Raw genomic sequence first — 20,920 nt, 5'->3', positions numbered from 1 at the left:
TGTAAATTACAATTTTTTTATACAATTATTCATAAAAATTTATAATAAAGTAGATATGACATTCCACTTTTAGTAATACTCTTGTCATTATAAAACAGTGGTTTTTTTAGTTTTCTTTTTCCAAATAAAAATCCTTTTAGCCCTTTAAAGTTATTTTTTCTGCCACACCCCTACAATAATTCAGAATAATCATTTCCAAGAAATAAAAAAGACACAAATAGTTAAAAAGTTGAAGATATATCTTTCTAAATTTGTGTTAATGAAGTGATTTTAATCAATGTGGTACAGTATAAAAAAACTATTATTTTGGAATAAAAAAATGTATATCCACATCAAAAGACCAATAAGTCATTGGTTTAAGTGGTATGATTTTTTTAAAATAAAGTCTTGGGAAGAAAAATCATACTGAAAATATGTAATTCGATTTTATTTGTAGAAATTAATTATCAACTAAATGGATAATACTATATAAAAGAAAATATTCATATTGAAAATACAATAACTACTCAAAATAGAGGAATGATTAAACTATATTTTCTTGTTTTTCACTAAAAGTTCAAACACGCCTTAAATAAAATGATTAAAACATTCACCCTTGTATATATATATGGAAAAATTATCTATCTTAAATTTTGGCAACAATAACTAGTGTAATTCTTTTAGTAGTATTCTATGAACAATACATACTTAAAAGAAGGATCTATTTTGTTTATATAATTTTTTTTTTATTTTTTTTAAAGTTCTCATGTCATCGTTATGAAACTTGACATATAAGATAAATGACATATCAAATAACAAAAATCATTTGTCTATTATTAAAAAAAATATGAAAAAAATTAGACCAAAATACATTCACGAAGTTAAATCAAGACAATCAACATCAAAACACTAACTAAAGATTAACAAAAAAATCTCCCACATGATCTTCTTTCTCTATTTAGTTACTTTTTTTTATATAAGAATAGTAGATTTAAAAATGGGCAATGAGTAAAGAAAGTGGTGTAAGTTAGTTCATCCATGAATCTTGAGAGAAGTGTCCCAAAGGCATGATGAAGAGCCAAAAGTTTATCTTTTTGAAAAAAGTTTGTAGCTTTGATGAAACATATCAATGGACATGCCCCACCTCCAAAACAGGAACAAATGAATCTTTAGAACCACAAAAAGGAAAACACAAGTACATCTGTAGCTCATCTATGATTATGACATACTAATTGGAAAATAAAATTTGTTTTGGATGTTTATTCACAATATTATTATTATTTTATTGCAATTTTGGTCTCCCTTTTATTCCTTTGTATGTGATTTTGGTCTGTGTTTTTTTAATGATTTTATTCTTTAATTTTTTTATGAATTTGGTCTCAATTTTGCATAATTTTATTCTTTTCGGTCTTAATTGCCCTTTTTGTTTCTAACTTGTTATTTTCTTGTGAATTTTAGGTTTGAGACACTGGGCTTTTTGGTTAGTACTCTTTGGATAATCGTCAAAGTTGAACTTGCAGTTTTGAGAAAAAATGAAGTTGGGCTTAAATGATTGCAGAGGAGTATTTCTTTTTGCACTCCTATGCTTTCCTCCTACACTCCAGAGGGTTGTGTGAAAGACAAAATTAATCTTATACATCCTGTTTTTATTTCTTCTCTCCATTTCCCCTGTCTTCTTAGTTCTCCCTCGTCATCTAGAATTTTCTCAACTTATAAAATTCGAAAATATTTTTTTTAGGAAGAGTAGCTTTCATATATTGTAAGGATGTAAATTGTACAATTTGAAAGTTATTTTTATTTTATTTTAGATTATATAATCTAAAACATTTTTTTTTAAATAACATTTTACTGGACAATCTGAAAATATTCTAGTTTGAATTGTACAAGTTTTCGTGTAAGAAAGTAAAAAATCTTTACAAATAGACTATAAAATTTGTTTTCGTTGTATGTCTAGTCAAGATTTTGATAAGAAACGTAACTAACAAAAAAAGAACATATAAAATGTAACTGTAAATAACAAACAACGGTATCTCTGAATCTTTTGATCTAATGTGTCTGAAAATAGGTGGCTTCTCCCTACACCTCTCTCTATATATATATTTTTTTAATTTTCACTCTATCTTTGGTGGCTTGTTCATCATTTTGAAGAAGTGTTGATTGGTTGGGTTGGTTTGTTGTGTTTGATTATGGTAGACGGTGATTGGTGGTGATGAAGTTTGGTTGTTGAGGTAAGTTTTGTCTTCTTTTGATTGATTGTTTTTTTTAATTTTTTTTTCTATAGATCAGATTGTGTAACATTTTCTTTGTGTAATATGTATTAATGTTTTTTTTATCAATAAAGAATAAATAAAATAAGATGAGACACTACAAGAGTGTCACAACCCTTATACATATACTTTAAGGGTATTCCAACCTTTATACTCAAAGTGACAAAAGCCAACATGCACAACACCTAACCAATTAGGTTTTACATACCTCCAACCCAAACCTCAAAAGTAAGGAATGACAAACCACAAAAAAAAACCCCTGCTACCTTGTCTGGGTTCATCCAACCAGTCTTTAGTCTAAACCGTACACACAAAACAACTCTACTACAACCAAATAAACTACACGCACTGTTACAAATCACAATACAAGTAGTAATACAAATCAAAATCCCTCACCCAGGATACGTATTAATGATAAATCTGGATCTGACATTACTTATTGATTTGTACTATCCAAAATAATTTTTGAAAAACCTTCTTAATTGTACAATTTAAAAGATAATTCTAGATCTGTTTCGAATTGTACAATCCAGTATTCATTTTATAATTACATACCGAATTGTACTATCCATAAGGTATAAACGGATAAAAAAATCTTGTAAATTATGCAATTAGATATATAATTATAAAATGAATACTAAATTGTATAATACAAAAGATATATCTAAATTCGATTATATCTTTTGGATTACATAATTCAAAAAAATCAAGGTGCAAAAATGGTGCGAAGATAAACTTACCTTCCATGTCGTATAGATAATGCAACTCCTCCTCAACCAACTTAAACCCTTACCCTCATCTCTATCAAACACTCAAATGCTCTCTCAAAAGGAATGTCCCTCTACAACTATGGAGGTGTTGCTGCTCTGATTCACTATGGGTGCCTCGTATCGAGAAGAATAAGGTAATGCAGGAGTGTGGTGTGAGGTTATGAGAAAATTATAATATTCAAAATTTTTGATAAGGGTAAAACAGACATTTGACATTTCATATGGAGGTGCAAGGAGAATGAGCCCTGAAAATAAGGTTCAAAGCCCATTCCGCTGACCCAAAAAAGCTGCTAAGGTAGCGACAATTAGGGTACTGCTATTTACACTCTCCCTTTATGGTAGATAAGGCTGTCAAAATTTATCAGAAATGATAAAAAGTAACAGGTCTCACATTAATTCTATTCAATTGATTTCTCTAAATTTTTAATTTTCAATAAATTTTAAAACACACAAAATATATTGTAGTGCTTTGTATTTTTTTTTATTAATTGTTTACCATAAATTATTTTTTATTAATTTTTTATCTCCAACGGAAAAAATATTGATTTCCTTGTAAATTTTGTACATCTAGTCATCTAGTCCAGCTAACATAACTTTTAATAAAAAAAAAATAATGAAGTATATGACTGTTGCATTTCATTTTGTCATGGTTAGCATTATTAAAAATTTAAAGTGAAATAAAATATGCAATGTTAAACATGTAACAACTACTAATATAATTTATGTATAAATGTATAATTAAGTATAAATTGTATAATATATATTTTTAATTATTATAGAAAGTATACAAATTTTGAAAAAAAATTACACTAACCTTGTCTTATATATATATATATATATATATTTTCAATTGCATTCTATATTCTTTTTTTAAAATATTTATAAAAACTACTCTTGAATATATCTAACTGAAATGTAGTATATGAAAATTAAACCTTAAAATTATTTATTTTTTACTATGGATTATGTAATAGTCAATTCTCACTTTATAATGATTTAGATTTTGTCATCAATCCCCAACCTAAATGGAAAGTGAAAGTAGTGGTAACCCTAAATCATAAACTTTATAATTATGTGCCATTGCTAAAGAGAGAATTACAACACATGTATCTTCTCTTGTTGACGACTCGTAAAGTTATGGGTTAAAAAGTTCCATCTCTAAACTTGTACGTGCAAAAGAATATTGTTTCTAGTCAATGGTGTTTGATTTCGGCAATGATATTCCATCACCCAATAAATTTCGATTATAGATTTGGAAATAAGAGAGAAATAAAAAGTGTAATTGTTCTTAGATAGGTTGTGGAGGTATCTCATCTCATTTGTTGTTTCTTAAGTATATTACAAGAAAAATTGGTATTACATACAACACAAATCTGTATGTAAGATCCTAAATCCGTATGTAAAACATAGTTACATACATATTATATATGGACAAAAATTTATATGTAAAACAATCATAGATAATTTTGTATACGGATTTTTTTTTTCGTATGTAATACACACAGAGTTACATAATTGGGAGGTTGTCATCTAAGATGTGAAGAGTGAACATTATATGTTCCGAAGGGAGAGTCTATATGCAAACAAATATTTCAATCCTCAGTTATAAAGCACCAAATCATCTAAATCTATAATTTGTAGTAATTACTACAGATTTTATAAGAATTAGCTGGAATACAAACATCATCGTTAATTCGATTACTTTTCGAAGAACATAATTGTCAACTCTCACATGTAAGTCCCAATTATTTGAATGGGACCCATCAAGATTACTTTTTACTTGTTTTCTACCTTTCACATTAATCTCCTAATTAATATGTTTTCTCTGGTCATATAAAATAAAACAATAGTATTAAGAAAGATTTTGTAGATAAATAAAACTCTTTATTTTTCTTTGAGAAATTATCAAATATGCATGTAGACCAAGTACAATGTGAAAATTAATATATATATATATATATATTCTCTTATTTTTTAAAGAGAAATTATGAGTTTTATTTATTTATAATTTTTCCTTATCATTTAAATAGCTAGTGAAAACATATGTTAATTAACAGGTTGATGTAAATGGTGAGAAACATGTAAAAAATACCACTATAGTCCTTCCAAAATGAACGGAACTTTTATAGTCCTTCCAATAATCACACTCCACCAAATACGTACTCAATTATTATTGTAAGGAATTTCAAATAAAACTAACTATATTAAAATTTATGTAGTAAGATTAAATTTTTAAAATATTATATCAATACTTATTATACTGTAGTATAAATTTGGTTATAGGATATATTTTGACAATTTTTTCCGTAAATATCTTAAAAATAGAAATATAAAAATGACATTTTTGATGTGTGATTTAAAAGTAAAACTTTCGAAAAATTATAGGAGAATTTTGAAAACTAAGGTACACATGATTTGATTTAAATTTATAGAGAAATTGCTTTCAATTTTTTTTCAAAATTATTTTAGAAAAACTTTTAGCCACTTAATCCTACTTATATACAATGAAATGAAAGGCTCTAATCCAACACATCCCTCATGCCGAGACTACCAACTCGTGCGTGGGGCTATATATTATGGGTAGTCCGATTGCAGCCCGATAGCGGGTGACACGATAGACCCAACACAAACACTCGCTAGGATAGATTCAAAATGACTTTGATACCATATTACGAAGTTAACTTTAAGCCTAACTCAACTAAATAAAACCGGCTCAAGAGATTGAGGTTTGCACTCACTTATATACAATGAAAAACTTTAATCTCTATACAATGAAAAACTTTAATCTCTAGTATCTCTAACAACATTTCACTACTAAACTTTTTTACATAAAACAAGTTTCTTTTTCTCGTAGTTTACTATCATTATTTTTAATTATTTTACAACTAATTATATTTCTATCAAAGTGTCCAAAAAAAACAAGTTAAATAAAACGAAAACAACGTCATTTAATTATATATTTTTAAATATACCTTCATTTAAAATCACATTTTTCTAAATTACGTGGTTTAACTTTGTTTAGTTTTTTACAATCTTTTTATGACACGTTATTCTTTTATAATTTTAACAAATCAGTAAAAATGTGTAACGATAAAATGCTCCAGAAAAACCACGAAGAATAATTAGAAACAGTTATAGTTGAGTGGTAAAATATCTAATATAGTTTTTCTAAGAAAAAAAATGTCTAATTAAGTTCAAAGTGTTGTGTATAGTAATTTTTAAATTTTTTACAATTATTGCCTTAGAAATTATATTGACAATGATTTATTATTGATCAGTGACAGTGTAATAGAAATAGCACATAATAATTTAATAGTTTGTAATTTACATCATGGTGTAAAATTGTTTATATATATATATATAATTCAACACACAACTTCTATATCTTACACCCCAACTTTTGGAATAACATAAAGAACTTCAACTTTTGTTCTATAACAAGATACAATACACCTTGAGATAGATTCCAAAATTGAATTTTGCTTTCATGGATCACATGGCCAGATTTAAAACCAAAATAGAATGAACTCAAAATCCAAAGAGAAGCACTCTTTAATATCAATTTCAAAGTTAATATATATATATATATATATATATATATATATATAATTAATGTTGGTGGCTTCAAGACTCCCTTAGTAATGCATTTTATTTGTAATTAACAGCAGAGTAAGAGTGTATATGGAGAGATCCAGGGTAAGAAATATGGAAAGATATATTGTAGGTATATGTAAAATTTGTCTAAATTCTCCTCTGATTCTGATTAGTGTTTTGTTTTTCTGGATTTGTCTAAATTTATCTACATATTGTAGGTATATGTAGATATATTGTGGTTGTGATTTTTGGTAGGCTAGTTTTGAGTTGTTGGTAGAAAGGTGTGTGATGCAAGGATGTCTTTGTTTTTTTTTTTATGATTTCGATCACCCTAGAGTAATTCTTATATATATATATTACTTATTTATTGTTAATAAAGAAAATGTAAAACTTGTACTTGTTTTTGATTTGGTTAGAAGTGTATATTAGGCTATTATTTTAGATAAGGAAAATTGAATTTATTTTAAAAAAAAATCATAACAATAAATTGTAGGTAAATAACATTACCCATTTATTACTTATAGAAGAAAATCTTTAAATACTTTAGGTGTAGGTAATTTATTTAATGATGTTTTTGCGAAAAAGGTATGTTACTCACTAATTCTAATTCGTAAATAATTTTATATTTTATTTATTTATATTATTATTTAACATGTTAATTTGAGTGTGAGTCGATATTATATAAATAGTTTCAAATATTTTATATATAGAGGGGAACATTTCTTAAATATTTTATTTATTCATTAATAAAAAAAATATAGATAAAATTATGGACCAAGTTAGGTGGCACAAGCAATTTGTACCAATTTGTTGAGTAGGTTTGATCTACAACCTTTTATTGAGAAGTAGTGAAGGCAAGTTTGGAATCCTTGTTTGTTGTATGCATGTCCTTATATGTCAAAAATTCCAAATCCATGGAAACAATAGCTTCACGCCTCCACCATACACCCCACCACAAAATGTACCTTCTAGAATGTAGACACATGCATCATCCATCTCCTTCACGTTCCATCTCTTCTACACCTTAAGTTCTTCTTAGTATTATTATAAGGATGTGGCAAATGGAAAACTAACACATTGCTTTATGACTCTCCCTCTTCAATCAATGAAAGCAACTACCAAAACAAAAACAAAGAGAGTCAAAATGCAACATAATTACTCTTACACACCACTTACCCTACAGTTTATGGCACTTCAACATTCATCAAACCCTTTGTTAAAAACATTCATTAAGTGTCTTCTCTTTGCCTTCATTTGGCAATTGCTTATTTGCTTCTCTAACTTTTCCTCTGCTTATTACTGTTTTTACTTTTTATTCAAATGGGTCTTCTGTTCCTCATTAATTAACTCTTTCTTTCTGATCAATTAGATCATGAATTAGGTTGCCTTAATCAGTTGTTTTCATAGCATAAGCTACAATTTCACTTCTATAGAGATTATTAGAAAATTAAAGATTAATATATATATATATATATATATATATATATATATATATATATATATATAAGCTTTCATGTTAGGGATCACTATGCAACTTGACATCTCAGCAAGGCTGACACCTCAAGTAACAACAATCATCTGTCATCACATGAAAAAAATATTATTAAAACAAAGAAAAAAAAGAAAAAACAAAAATATGGGGGAATAGACCAAAACCCATATGTTAACAAAAACGATACATAGGTAGACTATACCTATTCATAAAGAATTAATTAAAGATTAATATTTCAATAAATTCATAATTTATTATTCGTTCTTAGTCCAAACTTTAGATCTTCTGATAATTTATAATAAGAAAACTATTGAGATGAGTCATTGCCAAATTTTTTTACGTAACAAACGAATTTTCAGTGTATATCAAGTTGTTAAAAATATTTTTCATGCTGACTATCGCCGACGTTGACGTTACAATATTATAATATAGTTCACATTGGAGATCCGTTTGTCATGTTAAAAAAAATTAGTAAAGATTCATTTCAATGATTTTCTTATTACAAGTATCTAACATATCTAAAGTTTGGACTAAGAACAAAATCCAATTTACATATTTAACCCAACATAATATAATTGTATACATTAATAAAAGTACATAAATTTAATTATTATTTTTATTCTTATTAATTTAACCATAATCTAATTATGATTTAGAGTAACCAACCAAATAATGTTTCCAAAATTAATAATGGATCCAATATTTAAAAGCAAAGAAAGCTTAAAGCTTCAACTCACACTCTTATCTCTTATCCCAATAATGAGTAGCTAGCATCAATCATCCTAAGCTATAAAATTTTGAATAATAAAACCATTTCTGTTCTGTGCAAGCAATAACATTGCATTATCCCACTTTGATGAGAATGGCCACGTCTTTGTAGTAATCAGAAGCTCAGAGACTAACTCTTTCTCCATTAATTTTGCTTCACTTTATTTTCATTGTCAATGACAAATCTTTTTGGTTGTTTTTAGAGTAAGATTTGTTAGTAGTTTCTTTTCGAAATTTGAGAAAGAATGTGGGGTGAGATCCTATTTTTTTATTTTTTTATAAGAAGAATCACTCTTTAAATGATTTATATTTATTTATTTATTTTTATTGATAAAAAAAAAATAAGTGTTCTATAGTTTTTTATTTTCTTATCTCTCTTACACAAACTCACTTGCTTATAAATACATTTGGAATGTTTTTGTATGATCATTCACAACCTCTTTCGAAGATTTCTCAGCACAGAATTTCATAGCAGAGAGAAGCAACTCAAACCAACCAAACTCTCAAGAAAAAGGTGTGTGCTCCATTGTCTTCTCCTTCTTCTCTCTTATTTTAGTGTGTGCTTACATTTACACTTTACATTGCTAGCATTTTCTGTTTTTTTTTTTGTTATAATGCAGACAAAGAATCATACTCATGAACATGATAGTAACAACCAATCTTTCATTGCTGTAACCTGGAAATATAATTCTTCACCTACCATAAATTATATAATTATTATTGTATTTTACTTTTATTTTAGGAGCAATTTTTTTTTTTCATTTTAGGCATGTAATGTATTTTTTAGGAGAAAATAATTTTTTTTTCCATATAATAGACATTTGTCTTGATGAAAATGTTGACTACGAGTCACTATCTCTAAAAGGGAAACTTAATATTCTTCTACATATAATTATTTTCTCAAATGCACATGTCATTATACTTAACAAATAATATGGTATTTTACGAGTTTGTTTGAGTATTTTTTTTATAGTTGTATATATTAAGATAGAATAGTAAAATAAATTATATAAGATTTTATAGTGTGAATTGTCATTTTTCCTATAGGAAATCTGAATTTGCTTGTTTGTTTTGTAAATTAAAAAAAAATATGTTATGGTTGGAACATTCCTTAAATACTTTATTTCTTATTATTTGTTAATAATAATAAAAATCAAGCGTATAATAATTTGACATATATGTGATAAGTATAAAGATTCTCTTGACATATTTGTGATAAGTATAAAGATTCTCCTAAATAAGTTACAAATTTATTTTTCAAGAAATTATATATTTGAATATTTACATAAATCTTAAAAATTCAAATAAGTATATAATTTTAATATGATTTTTTTAAATAATATAATAATTATATTAATAAGAAATATTTTTTTAAAATATGTCGTCGTATTATATCTAATTTTTAAATCTCAATCCTTATTATATTTTTAAACTGTATAAAATTTGTTAAAAGATTTACCATGTTTATTTTTTCTGGAAAAAAATTGGTTTGGATTTGGTGTACGTTTATTTTTATCTCTACCTATAAGATAATAAAATAAAAATATAAAATGTTTCTACAAGTTAAATCAATTTATGCATATAAGTTAAATCAACTTATGCATATAAGTTAAATCAAATTATGATACAGAAATTAGATGAAAGTGGTTCAGTATATAAAATTTCAGAATATAAAAATATTTGAAATTTATATTTTATCCTTTTATTTTTATTCTATAATATTTGTAGAAAAAAATATGTTTTATAGAAATTTAAAAAAAAAAGTAGAATTTTTTTCTAGTTATAATTACTAAACCAATTATTTTAAAAGATAGCTGATACTTTTTAAATATTTAAATATTTTTGATGTGTAAGAAATATAATAAAGTATGAAAGTGATTTTTTTTTCCAAAATAAATATAATTTCTTTAAGATAAGAAAAAGTGGAAATTGGTGGCTCTAAAATGAGAGTCACATGACTTAAAGATTACTTTTGTGCCCCCATCTTCATTTAATGTAACAAATAATTTAAGGTTCCACTTTTCTACTTTGAGTAATTTAATTCAATACTTTAGAATAATTTGGAATGTGTGTTTGGTTTAGAAAAATAATCACTCTACAAATTATTGTTTTTCAAAATCAGTTTTATTTAACACAAAAAAAAAATTCATTATTCCAATTCCGACTTTCAATGTTTAAATCGTTTATAATTTATTTTTAAAATTAATATCTCATGTGGTTTGAAAAAAATGAATTCACAGTTTTAATATATTATTTATTTTTTGTGTAAATCATCAGTGTATAAAATATATGAAAGAACTTAACGACACTTAACCATCATTTTCGTTGGTGACGCACTTTCTCAAATTAAATATTAAATTTACGAGAATTTCTACTATCCATAATATTTAATAAATTCAAATATATTATATTTAAAAAATAAGAAAACATATTATATAGATATATGAACCATCCCTATATCTATTTTTCTATATCCATAATAGTGTGATATCATATATTTTTATAATAAAATACGATTACAAAAAATCAAACTACAAGACAAATAACATTCAAAACAAACAAACTAAAATAAATCAATTTAGATGATAAATTATTATATGTATACAGACAAAATCTAGAACACAACATTAGGTATTTAGTATCACAAGTCCAACACTTGTTTCATCTAATTAAAATTCTAAACCCTAAACTTTTGAAAATCACATTAAACTTGAAACTTTTTTTTTAATTTCGCATAATTAACAGTTCCTTTCTTTTATTTATATATATATATATATAATTAGGATATTAATATAACTTAAAATCTCACTTAATGTTTGTACACTATACTAATAAATATAGTTTTACTTTATTAGCAAAAAGTGAATTCGTATAAAGTTATAAATTTCTTTGCTGATAAAAAAAAATAAAGTTATAAATTTTGGATCTAAACATCATTGAAACATACATTTGCGATTTCTCATAAATTAACTTAATATGATTTATTATTCAACTACTCATATAAATTATTACTAAAAAATTTCGTTCCATTATCAAATATCTATTTCCAATCATAATTCATTTAACATTATATAATACATTATGAAAAATAGGGAAATCATAATAAGGAAGAGTTGAACCGTGAGTTAATCAAACTTATTTTCTTATAAATATTATTTTGTTGATGGGGCTAAGACAATGATTTAATTTATAAAATAATCATACTAAAAAAATCTTTCATATGATATATCTTGTTAACTTCTCTAAATCATTTGTCTGATATATTTTCTAATATCTATTCTTTGGCTTAGAGGATTGCTTTTAGTTTGAACAACTTGACATAATATATGATTTCGTTTCTTCTTCTGGATGTAAAACTTTTAAATAGACTCTGAAAAAAAAAGTAATATTTAAGAGGTTGTTTATAGTCGTTGAGCAACTTCAATGACTTAAAAGAGTGCTTTTAGTATGAACAACGACTTGACATAATATATCCTCTCGTTTGTTGTTATTGTTCTTCTCAATGAAAAACTTTTAAGTGCTTTGGAAAATAAGTAATCTTTAAGAGATTGTTTATAGTCAATTGAGCAACTTCAACTTCAACTTCTATGCGTCCCCTTTTTCATTTGACAAGCTTTAACTTGATTGTTTTATTTAATGCAACTTTGATTTGCCCTTATTTTTTCTTACAACATCCTCAATAATTTGTGATGTTTATCTCTATCGGTACTATAACATTTTGCTCCAATTCAATGTTAAAGTACATTCTTAAACAAAACAAATTATCATTTTATAAAGACAAATATTAAAATATTTTTCTATGTTCTCTTTTTGTAAAACCTCTTTTTGCAAAAAGAAATTATTTTCTGTAACTAATTTAGCACAAACAAATTGTCATGGACATTTAAAGATGAAACCAACCAAGTAGTTCTTATCTATAACAAGGATAATTTCATCTTTATAAGCAAAAACCACCCATTTCAATATTAGAGGAAGAACTTCTTTTTGTCTCTCTTTTTCACTACTTTCCACTTGTTTAGATACTCAACACACTCAAATAAATTATGGTGTACCTAATTTGTTGCTTCCTTCTGTTCTTTCCTATTAATAAAGTAGAATTTTGACTTTAATAAATGGAACTTCTAAGGGGTAGAAGATGTTTGCTATTATTTCTTAAATATCCATAAAAAAATATTTAATCTATACGAATTAATAATAAATATTAATTTTAGTAATTGTTCTTTTGTACATACTTTTTACTTTTCATATATTCTTCGCATGTCATTATTATTTTCATTTATATTTTTTCATAATATATATGTAATACATTATCCATAATAATTATTATAATTATTAAAATTTTAATTGTATCCATTGTTTTTTATTACCATAAATGTGATAACTTCCCTAGTTTTAACCAATTCAAGAAAATTTTTGAAAATTTAAAAGAAGTCAATGCATTATTATTCATTTTATTATTGAGTTAGTTTACATGTGTCTTACTCTCTACATTTCACTTTATCTTTTATTTAAGGTTTTCTCGTACATATTAAAAAAAATTAGTGAATTGAAAAACGTTTACGAATATCTTACTTTTGTCTCAATTTCGTTATTTGTAATCGTTATATATTTAAACAAATAATAATTACATCTTTCTGTAAGCACACCTATTAATAAATATTTTTTTATAAATAGTAATTAGCAAAAAGAAAACGAACTAATTCATAAAGAAAATATTAATTAAAATATTAATTAGTATGCAGTATATATATAATAATTTAAAATTTAGAAGAAAATGGGAAATAAAGAAAAATGTTTTATAGGGGTTGAAAATATATTTAAAGTATTATTTAAGTGTTATTCATTAAAAGTTTACACACAAAAAATAATACTATTAAATTATTTACTATTATAAATTATATATACTCTTTGACTTCTCTTTATTTAATTTTCAAAAGTTGTTTTAATCAGTTATATATATATTTTTTTTTTCAAATGTAACTACATTATTTAAAAGAATTCATTCAATGCATAATTAATTGTGCAAAAAACATTTATCATTGCTGAACAAGATGCATTGATTCCATGAACCAAGAAGATGAAAGAAGAACACCGACATCAAAGAGAAAAGTTTCTTTTAACACCACTAAACACATATTTAACAAATATTTACAATAATATAATAATATTTTAAATTAAAAAATTATTAAAATATGATAGGAGTGTTTTCACCTATAAAATTCGGACACTCCTCTTAAATGGCGTGTTAGTGTCAGATACTCGTATCAGACACTTATATGACACTTGTAGGATACGTATCCTTGAAGTGTCCAATTCAAGAAGTATTTGTTTGATTTCTAACAATTCTAGTATGATTCTAACACAATTTTAAAAAGAAAAAATACATTAGTTTTCTAAAAACTCAAATTTATTGTATAAATTTTTATTACGATTATAAAAATAAAAAATAAATCTTTTTGAACTAGTCATGAAAAATATCTTTCTGCTCCAAAAAAATAATATAAAACATACTTGTGCACATAAATCTTTATTATCAATTTATATAATTTATAATTATATAATATATAAATCCGTGTATCCGTATCCTACATTTTAGAGATTATAAGTATCTTCATGTCCGTGTGAGAGTCTCTGTATTCACAGTGTCAAAATATATTTTGCAAATCCATTTTATGTTTATCATTAGAGCTTAAAATAATCACAAATTTCATTCATGATTAATTTTTGTTAAAAATATGTGATTCAACCTTAGGTTAAAATTATCTTGGTGATAACATTCAAATTCAACCTTAGGTTAAAAATCATAACTCAATTTTATGTAATTTTTTTTTTGCTTTAAATATATATCATTCCAGAAATATAAAAGGAAAGTTCTAGTAGGTAAGTATATGTAGCTGTCTCTGGCTTGTACCAGTGCCCAATCTCATTTCATGCATTCTCTTTTTCTCTTTCTCACTCTCTCTTCCATTCTGTGATTTTCTGTTGCGCCATTAATTCTCTCTGCAGAAAAGCAAAAGTTTCAGAATGGTGAACCCTGCAGTTGCTCGAAACGTCGTCGGAATAATAGGTTCTTCCTTTTCTCAATTTCTCAACCTCTCAATCTCAACATCAATTTTTGCGTAGTGAAACAATTTGGAATATTAATTTGAAGCGTATTCTGAATTTGCTCTATTTTCTTCGTAATCATGCTTGAAATGTAAACTAAAAAAAATTTAATCGGTTTGGCGTAATCGTGATCTTCTGTGCAGGCAATGTCATCTCCTTTGGTTTGTTCTTCTCACCTGCGTACGTAAACAAACACTTCTTCTTTCTCTTCACTCTGTTTTTTTTTTTTTTTTCCTTTTTTATTCTTTTTTATTTGTTAGACGTCGCTTTCAGTAATTAATCTCATATAACACTCTGCAGAAAATGATCGTTTGTGTTTGTATTATTATCTAATTAGAAAAGGTGGTATTAGATGAATTTATTCGCGTTTATGATGACAAATTTAGTGGAAATTTTGATTTCGTTTTGAAATGAAGTGCAGGCCAACTTTCTATGGAATAGTGAAGAAGAAGAGTGTTGAGGAGTTCAAGCCGGATCCGTACCTAGCAACGCTTCTGAACTGTGCTTTTTGGGTTTTCTATGGAATGCCTTTTGTGCATCCTAACAGCATTTTGGTTCTCACTATCAATAGTGTTGGCCTTGTCTTTGAGTTTTTCTATCTTACCATATATTATATCTATGCCTCCAACAAAGGACGGGTGCGTATCATTTCCCTCTCATTATGCCCATTCATTTCAACATTTCCATCATATAACATGGTCCCACTTTAATACCTTTTAATGTCCAGAATCACCTATATTTAGCTCTTTTTTTGACTCTTTTGCACTCATCTTTCAAGTGTATGTATCAATCATCGATCTCTTTTTTACATAGTCCTCTCACGGGAAAATATTAACCACTCATTGCAACTTAAATATATATTATATATGCAAAGTCAGGATTAAGTTGGATGAAAATCAACTGGGTTCAGAATTGCTGATTTTGTCTATTTGTAACGAGTCATAGATTTTTATTGGTTATATTTTAGAACTAGCTAAAACACAATTGGTTACCATACCTGCCAAATCAATTCTATATTTAGTTTAAAGAGATGCCCAAGATAAAAGAAGCTTTTGTTCTTTTCAAATGTTCTGCCATATTTGATTACCTTGAAATTGAATATATTCTCTTTAACACTCACTGTCTCTTCCCTAACTTCAGAAAAAGATACTGGTTTTTCTTCTCGTCGAGCTTATTTTCTTTGCTGCCGTTGCTCTTGTAACAATGCTGGCACTGCATGGCACAAAGAAAAGGTCATTAGTGGTTGGTATTCTCTCTGATATCTTCAATGTTATGATGTATGTCTCTCCTCTTACAGTTATGGTAAGTCTTCTATTTAATAAATTTCTATCAGATAACTTTGATTATGGAGCCATATACATAATAGTTAATGTATAACAATTTTTCACACCATATTATGTATGTGTCTATGTATGCATGATGAACAGGCAAAGGTCATAAAAACTAAGAGTGTGAAATACATGCCATTCTGGCTCTCTTTGGCTAACTTTCTTAATGGTGTGTGTTGGACAACTTATGCCCTCATCCACCCCTTTGACCTTTATGTACTGGTAAGTATCAACTTCACCTCTCACCTTGTTGTCCTCTTATTGTTTCTATTTCTGGTGAATCATGACAAATGTGGTTGGTTTGAGTGGGAATGAATTCAGGGTCTTAAACAAGTAGTTAAAGGAATCATATTATCATGATGTGTGTACGGACAGAATTTGGTTAGAAAATATTTAAATCATGACATGTGAATACAAAAAATCTTATTAGAAAAACAACCTATTTAAAGGGGAAATGGATTCAAATTAATTTAATGACCAGGTCATCTATACAGATCCACCAAAAAAAAAGAGTTAAATTGATCCATATTGAAGATAAAATAGTTCATTTAGTCAATGACAATAAATTTGTCCAAAATTTATATTTTTTTCTCATAACTATCTTTATTATTAATACATTTTCTTTTGTTTTAAATATTTGACAATGTATTCTTCCATTATTATTATTATTAACGATAATTAAGAGTATTTTAATATAAAATTAACTAGTGGAAGAAATATTATGAATTGAGATTTAAATAAACACCACTTTTAATTTGAAGCTTATACATAAATAAGAACTTATCTTTTTTTTTTCTTTTTTACATTCTTATTAACATTATTAACATGTGTGTTTTTTTAAAGGAATGAATTTGAGAAGAAAAAGAAAATAATGAAAATGGAGAGAAAAATAGTGGAAAGTGAGATTAAAAATGAAAGAAAAATTTATAAGAAGTTATGAGTGATGTGATGAGTGTGATTGTTAAAAAAAAATTAATTAATAAAATTGTAAGATTATAATTTTACCTTTGTGATTAAAATTAATTTAAAATTAAATATAAAAGAAGAGTTTGTGAATAATTTTATTAATATGATAGATAAAATATATTTTTTTGATAAATTTATAAAATTACTATATATCTTTATATCTTGTATTTAAGATGAATTTATAAGAAATGATCATAAATTATTATACTTGTTATCTGCATTTGGTTAAAGTGTTATTCTTTACGATATATGAACTCGATTAAAAAAGAATTACAAATTATTTTAAATTGTTTATGCATGTAAAAATGTAAAAAAAATTACTTTTATAAAATAAAATTAAAAATAAAATAAAATTTCAATAAAAATAGTTATAATATAAATTTCTTGACTAAATTATCTTTAATATTATAAATTAATTTTAATTAATTTTAATTAATTATTATTTTTTATTATTTTATAAATGTATTATTATTATTATTATTCATTATTGTTTATAAATATTTAATTTTATAATTATTTAATTTAATTTAATTATTATTAATATTTTTAACATTAATGTTATTAGTATTTTATAAATTTATTATTGTTATTTTTTTATATTTTATTATTAATATTAGTAACAATATGATTATTTTTAATTATAATAACAGTTTTAATATTGTTATTAATATTTAATTTATATACTATTTGATTTTTTTAATTTTATTGATATTTTATTAATTTATATATATATATATATATCATAATTAATTAATTAAGTAATTGATTACTCTATTTGGTGTTATGCCTTTTTTCTACTTCGTCTGCGCTTTAATCATGAAATCTCACCAACTTTACATTATAGATAGATTGTATCATAAGAGGAAGGTAATTTCATCTTCTAAAACAAACCCAATTGTCTTTTTTCTTATTTCTTTACATTTTGCTTTTATTTTCATGTAAATAAGTTAATTTAAACTAGTTTCATTCTCATTTTTTTCATCACGTGAACGCTACTCTCCCAAAACGAACCATAGTGTCAGAGATTAGTGTTTAGTCTTTAACCCAACCCATTTGTTATCATTATTTTCACTCTTCCCTGATATACACTCATTTCCTATTCCACAATCAATTTCCTAGTTTTTGTTGATTTTTTTTTATCATTTTAATATATGATAAATTCGATGTGGTAAGAAAATTGAAAGATTCAGATAAAAGTAATGTTAAAAATATGTCCACTCCTATAACATTGACATGCATATATAAAAATTAGCGTGAATCATTATTAAAGTTGTTTTCATTTTTACCCTTACCTTTTTATATATATTATTTCAGATCAGTAACGGTATTGGTGCAATCTCTGGACTAGTTCAGCTCATTCTATATGCTTGCTACTCTTCCTGCAACAGTGAAAAAGATGATGATGGTGATCATGATTTGAAACCAAATGGGGTTCAGCTCTCCAACTTAAATGGAACAGTTGCAGTATGATGACACATCAATATGGATTCACAACTTCTTTTTCTTTTATTTTCTGTTTACTCTCTCTTCACTATGCCTCTCAAGTTTCAAATGCAAGAAAGAGATTTATATATAGATAATACATAATGGTTGCTTTTATAATATGCATGTGTTACATGTTTAATGCTAAGATTTACTTTGTATTTTATTTTCATTTTGCAACTCTAGAGTGAAATGTGTAAATATTTTATGAGGACAAATGTGAAATCAATTAAGTTTGATTTTAAAAGTAATATATAACTTTAACCAGTATATATCCCTGATATTACCAAACAGGCCACCATTACAGAGTACAAAAATGTCTTTTCGTAACTTTTAAAATGTAAAACTATTAATTAACTGTTCAAAAAGAAATTTATTTAGTTCCTATAAAATAAAATAAAATAATTCAATTATTTATGTTATTAAGTAAATAGATAAAATATTTTTATTTATTAAAAGATAAAATTGTCTAATTAAAAATAAATATATACACTACAAATACGGATACATACACTTCATTTATTAAATTAATTAAAGTGTTATTTATGTTTATACTAAATAATCTAATAAACTTTGTTTTTTACCGCTTAAAGCATAAGTTCTTAATTAGAATACACAGTCTTGGCAAAATGATGACAGTGATGATTAATATATAAAAATACTCTTTCGGTATTTTTGTTTGAAATTTCTACCAGACATTCGTTATTGTGTCTATTGAGTTTTGGCTGAGATTTGACCCCAGACTCGTCCCACAAGATTCGCAATAAATTTTTTATTCATCACTGTCCAGGCTGAAAGGAAGGTTCATTCGTGTGTGAAACTGTTTGATTTTTTTCCTGGACAAATACTCATCCGTTTGACCTGAAATCTGTCGCGTTTTGTCCCAAATTCAATGGAGATTCTTACGCGGAATTTAGGGAAAAAACCATTTCGGGAGAATTTTTCAGAAATTTTGTGCAAACCAAGACTATCCTCTAGCAAAACTTGTGAAATTCCGCCCTACTTTCTGCACTTTTTTTCCGGGTCCGTATTGCGCTGAAAAAATTCACACAAGTACTTTCGTATGTTGATTGCACCCAGGTAAGGAGGCACATGCATAAACAAACCACAGAAGGAAGATACGGGGAAGAAAAGCCAGGACCTTTTGTTTTCGGAAAATCGGTTTTGTTCACTCTCGGTCTGGGACTTACTGCGCCTTACTCCTTGGGTATTTTGGTTTGAAATTTCTACCAGACATTCATCATTGTGTCTATTGAGTTTTGGCTGAGATTTGAGCCCCAGACTCGTCCCACAAGATTCGCAATAAATTTTTTATTCATCACTACCTGGGCTGAAAGGAAGGTTCGTTCGTGTGTGAAACTGTTTGATTTTTTTCCTGGACGAATACTCATCCGTTTGACCTGAAATCTGTCAAGTTTTGTCTCAAATTCAATGGAGATTCTTACGCGGAATTTCGGGAAAAAACCATTTCGGGAGAATTTTTCAGAAATTTTGTGCAAACCAAGGCTATCCTCTAGCAAAACTTGTGAAATTCCGATCTACTTTCTGCAATTTTTTTCCGGGTCTGTATTGCGCTGAAAAAATTCACACAAGTACTTTCGTATGTTGATTGCACCCAGGTAAGGAAGCACGTCCATAAACAAACCACAGAAGGAAGATACGAGGAAGAAAAGCCAAGACGTTTTGTTTTCTGAAAACCGGTTTTGTTCACTCTCGGTCTCAGACTTACTGCACCTTACTCCTCCGGTATTTTGGTCTGAAATTTCTACCAGACATTCGTCATTGTGTCTATTGAGTTTTGGCTGAGATTTGAGCCCCAGACTCGTCCCACAAGATTCGCAATAAATTTTTAATTCATCACTGCCCGGGCTGAAAGGAAGGTTCGTTCGTGTGTGAAACTGTTTGATTTTTTTCTTGGGTGAATACTCATCCGTTTGACCTGAAATCTGTCGCGTATTGTCCCAAATTAAGTGGAGATTCTTACGCGGAATTTCGGGAAAAAACCATTTCGGGAGAATTTTTCAGAAATTTTGTGCAAACCAAGGCTATCCTCTAGCAAAACTTGTGAAATTCCGCCCTACTTTCTGCACTTTTTTTCTGGGTCCGTATTGCGCTGAAAAAATTCACAAAAGTACTTTCGTATGTTGATTACATCCAGGTAAGGAGGCA

The 20,920-nt window shown here is 26.5% G+C and overlaps 1 protein-coding gene across 2 annotated transcripts; it reads left to right on the top strand.

Moving 5' to 3' along the window:
- Positions 1 to 9,298: 9,298 nt before the first annotated feature.
- Positions 9,299 to 18,871, top strand: LOC137836786 (bidirectional sugar transporter SWEET6b-like). 2 transcript variants are annotated; one of them, XM_068645519.1, is made up of 7 exons: positions 9,299 to 9,384; positions 14,877 to 14,937; positions 15,119 to 15,155; positions 15,397 to 15,613; positions 16,116 to 16,277; positions 16,403 to 16,525; positions 18,584 to 18,871. In XM_068645519.1, exons 2-7 carry the CDS (start codon positions 14,895 to 14,897, stop codon positions 18,737 to 18,739), a joined length of 738 nt encoding a protein of 245 aa, XP_068501620.1. In that variant the 5' UTR covers positions 9,299 to 9,384; positions 14,877 to 14,894; the 3' UTR covers positions 18,740 to 18,871. The 2 variants fall into 2 exon arrangements, with proteins under 2 accessions (XP_068501620.1, XP_068501619.1); XM_068645518.1 differs by lacking the exon at positions 9,299 to 9,384 and having other exon boundaries at positions 14,768 to 14,937.
- The last annotated feature ends 2,049 nt before the right edge of the window (positions 18,872 to 20,920 follow it).

This window comes from Phaseolus vulgaris, chromosome 4, assembly GCF_000499845.2.
Source record: "Phaseolus vulgaris cultivar G19833 chromosome 4, P. vulgaris v2.0, whole genome shotgun sequence".
Lineage (NCBI taxonomy): Eukaryota > Viridiplantae > Streptophyta > Magnoliopsida > Fabales > Fabaceae > Phaseolus > Phaseolus vulgaris.
Note: the sequence above shows the minus strand (reverse complement) of the source record. Positions and strands in the feature narration are given on the sequence as shown.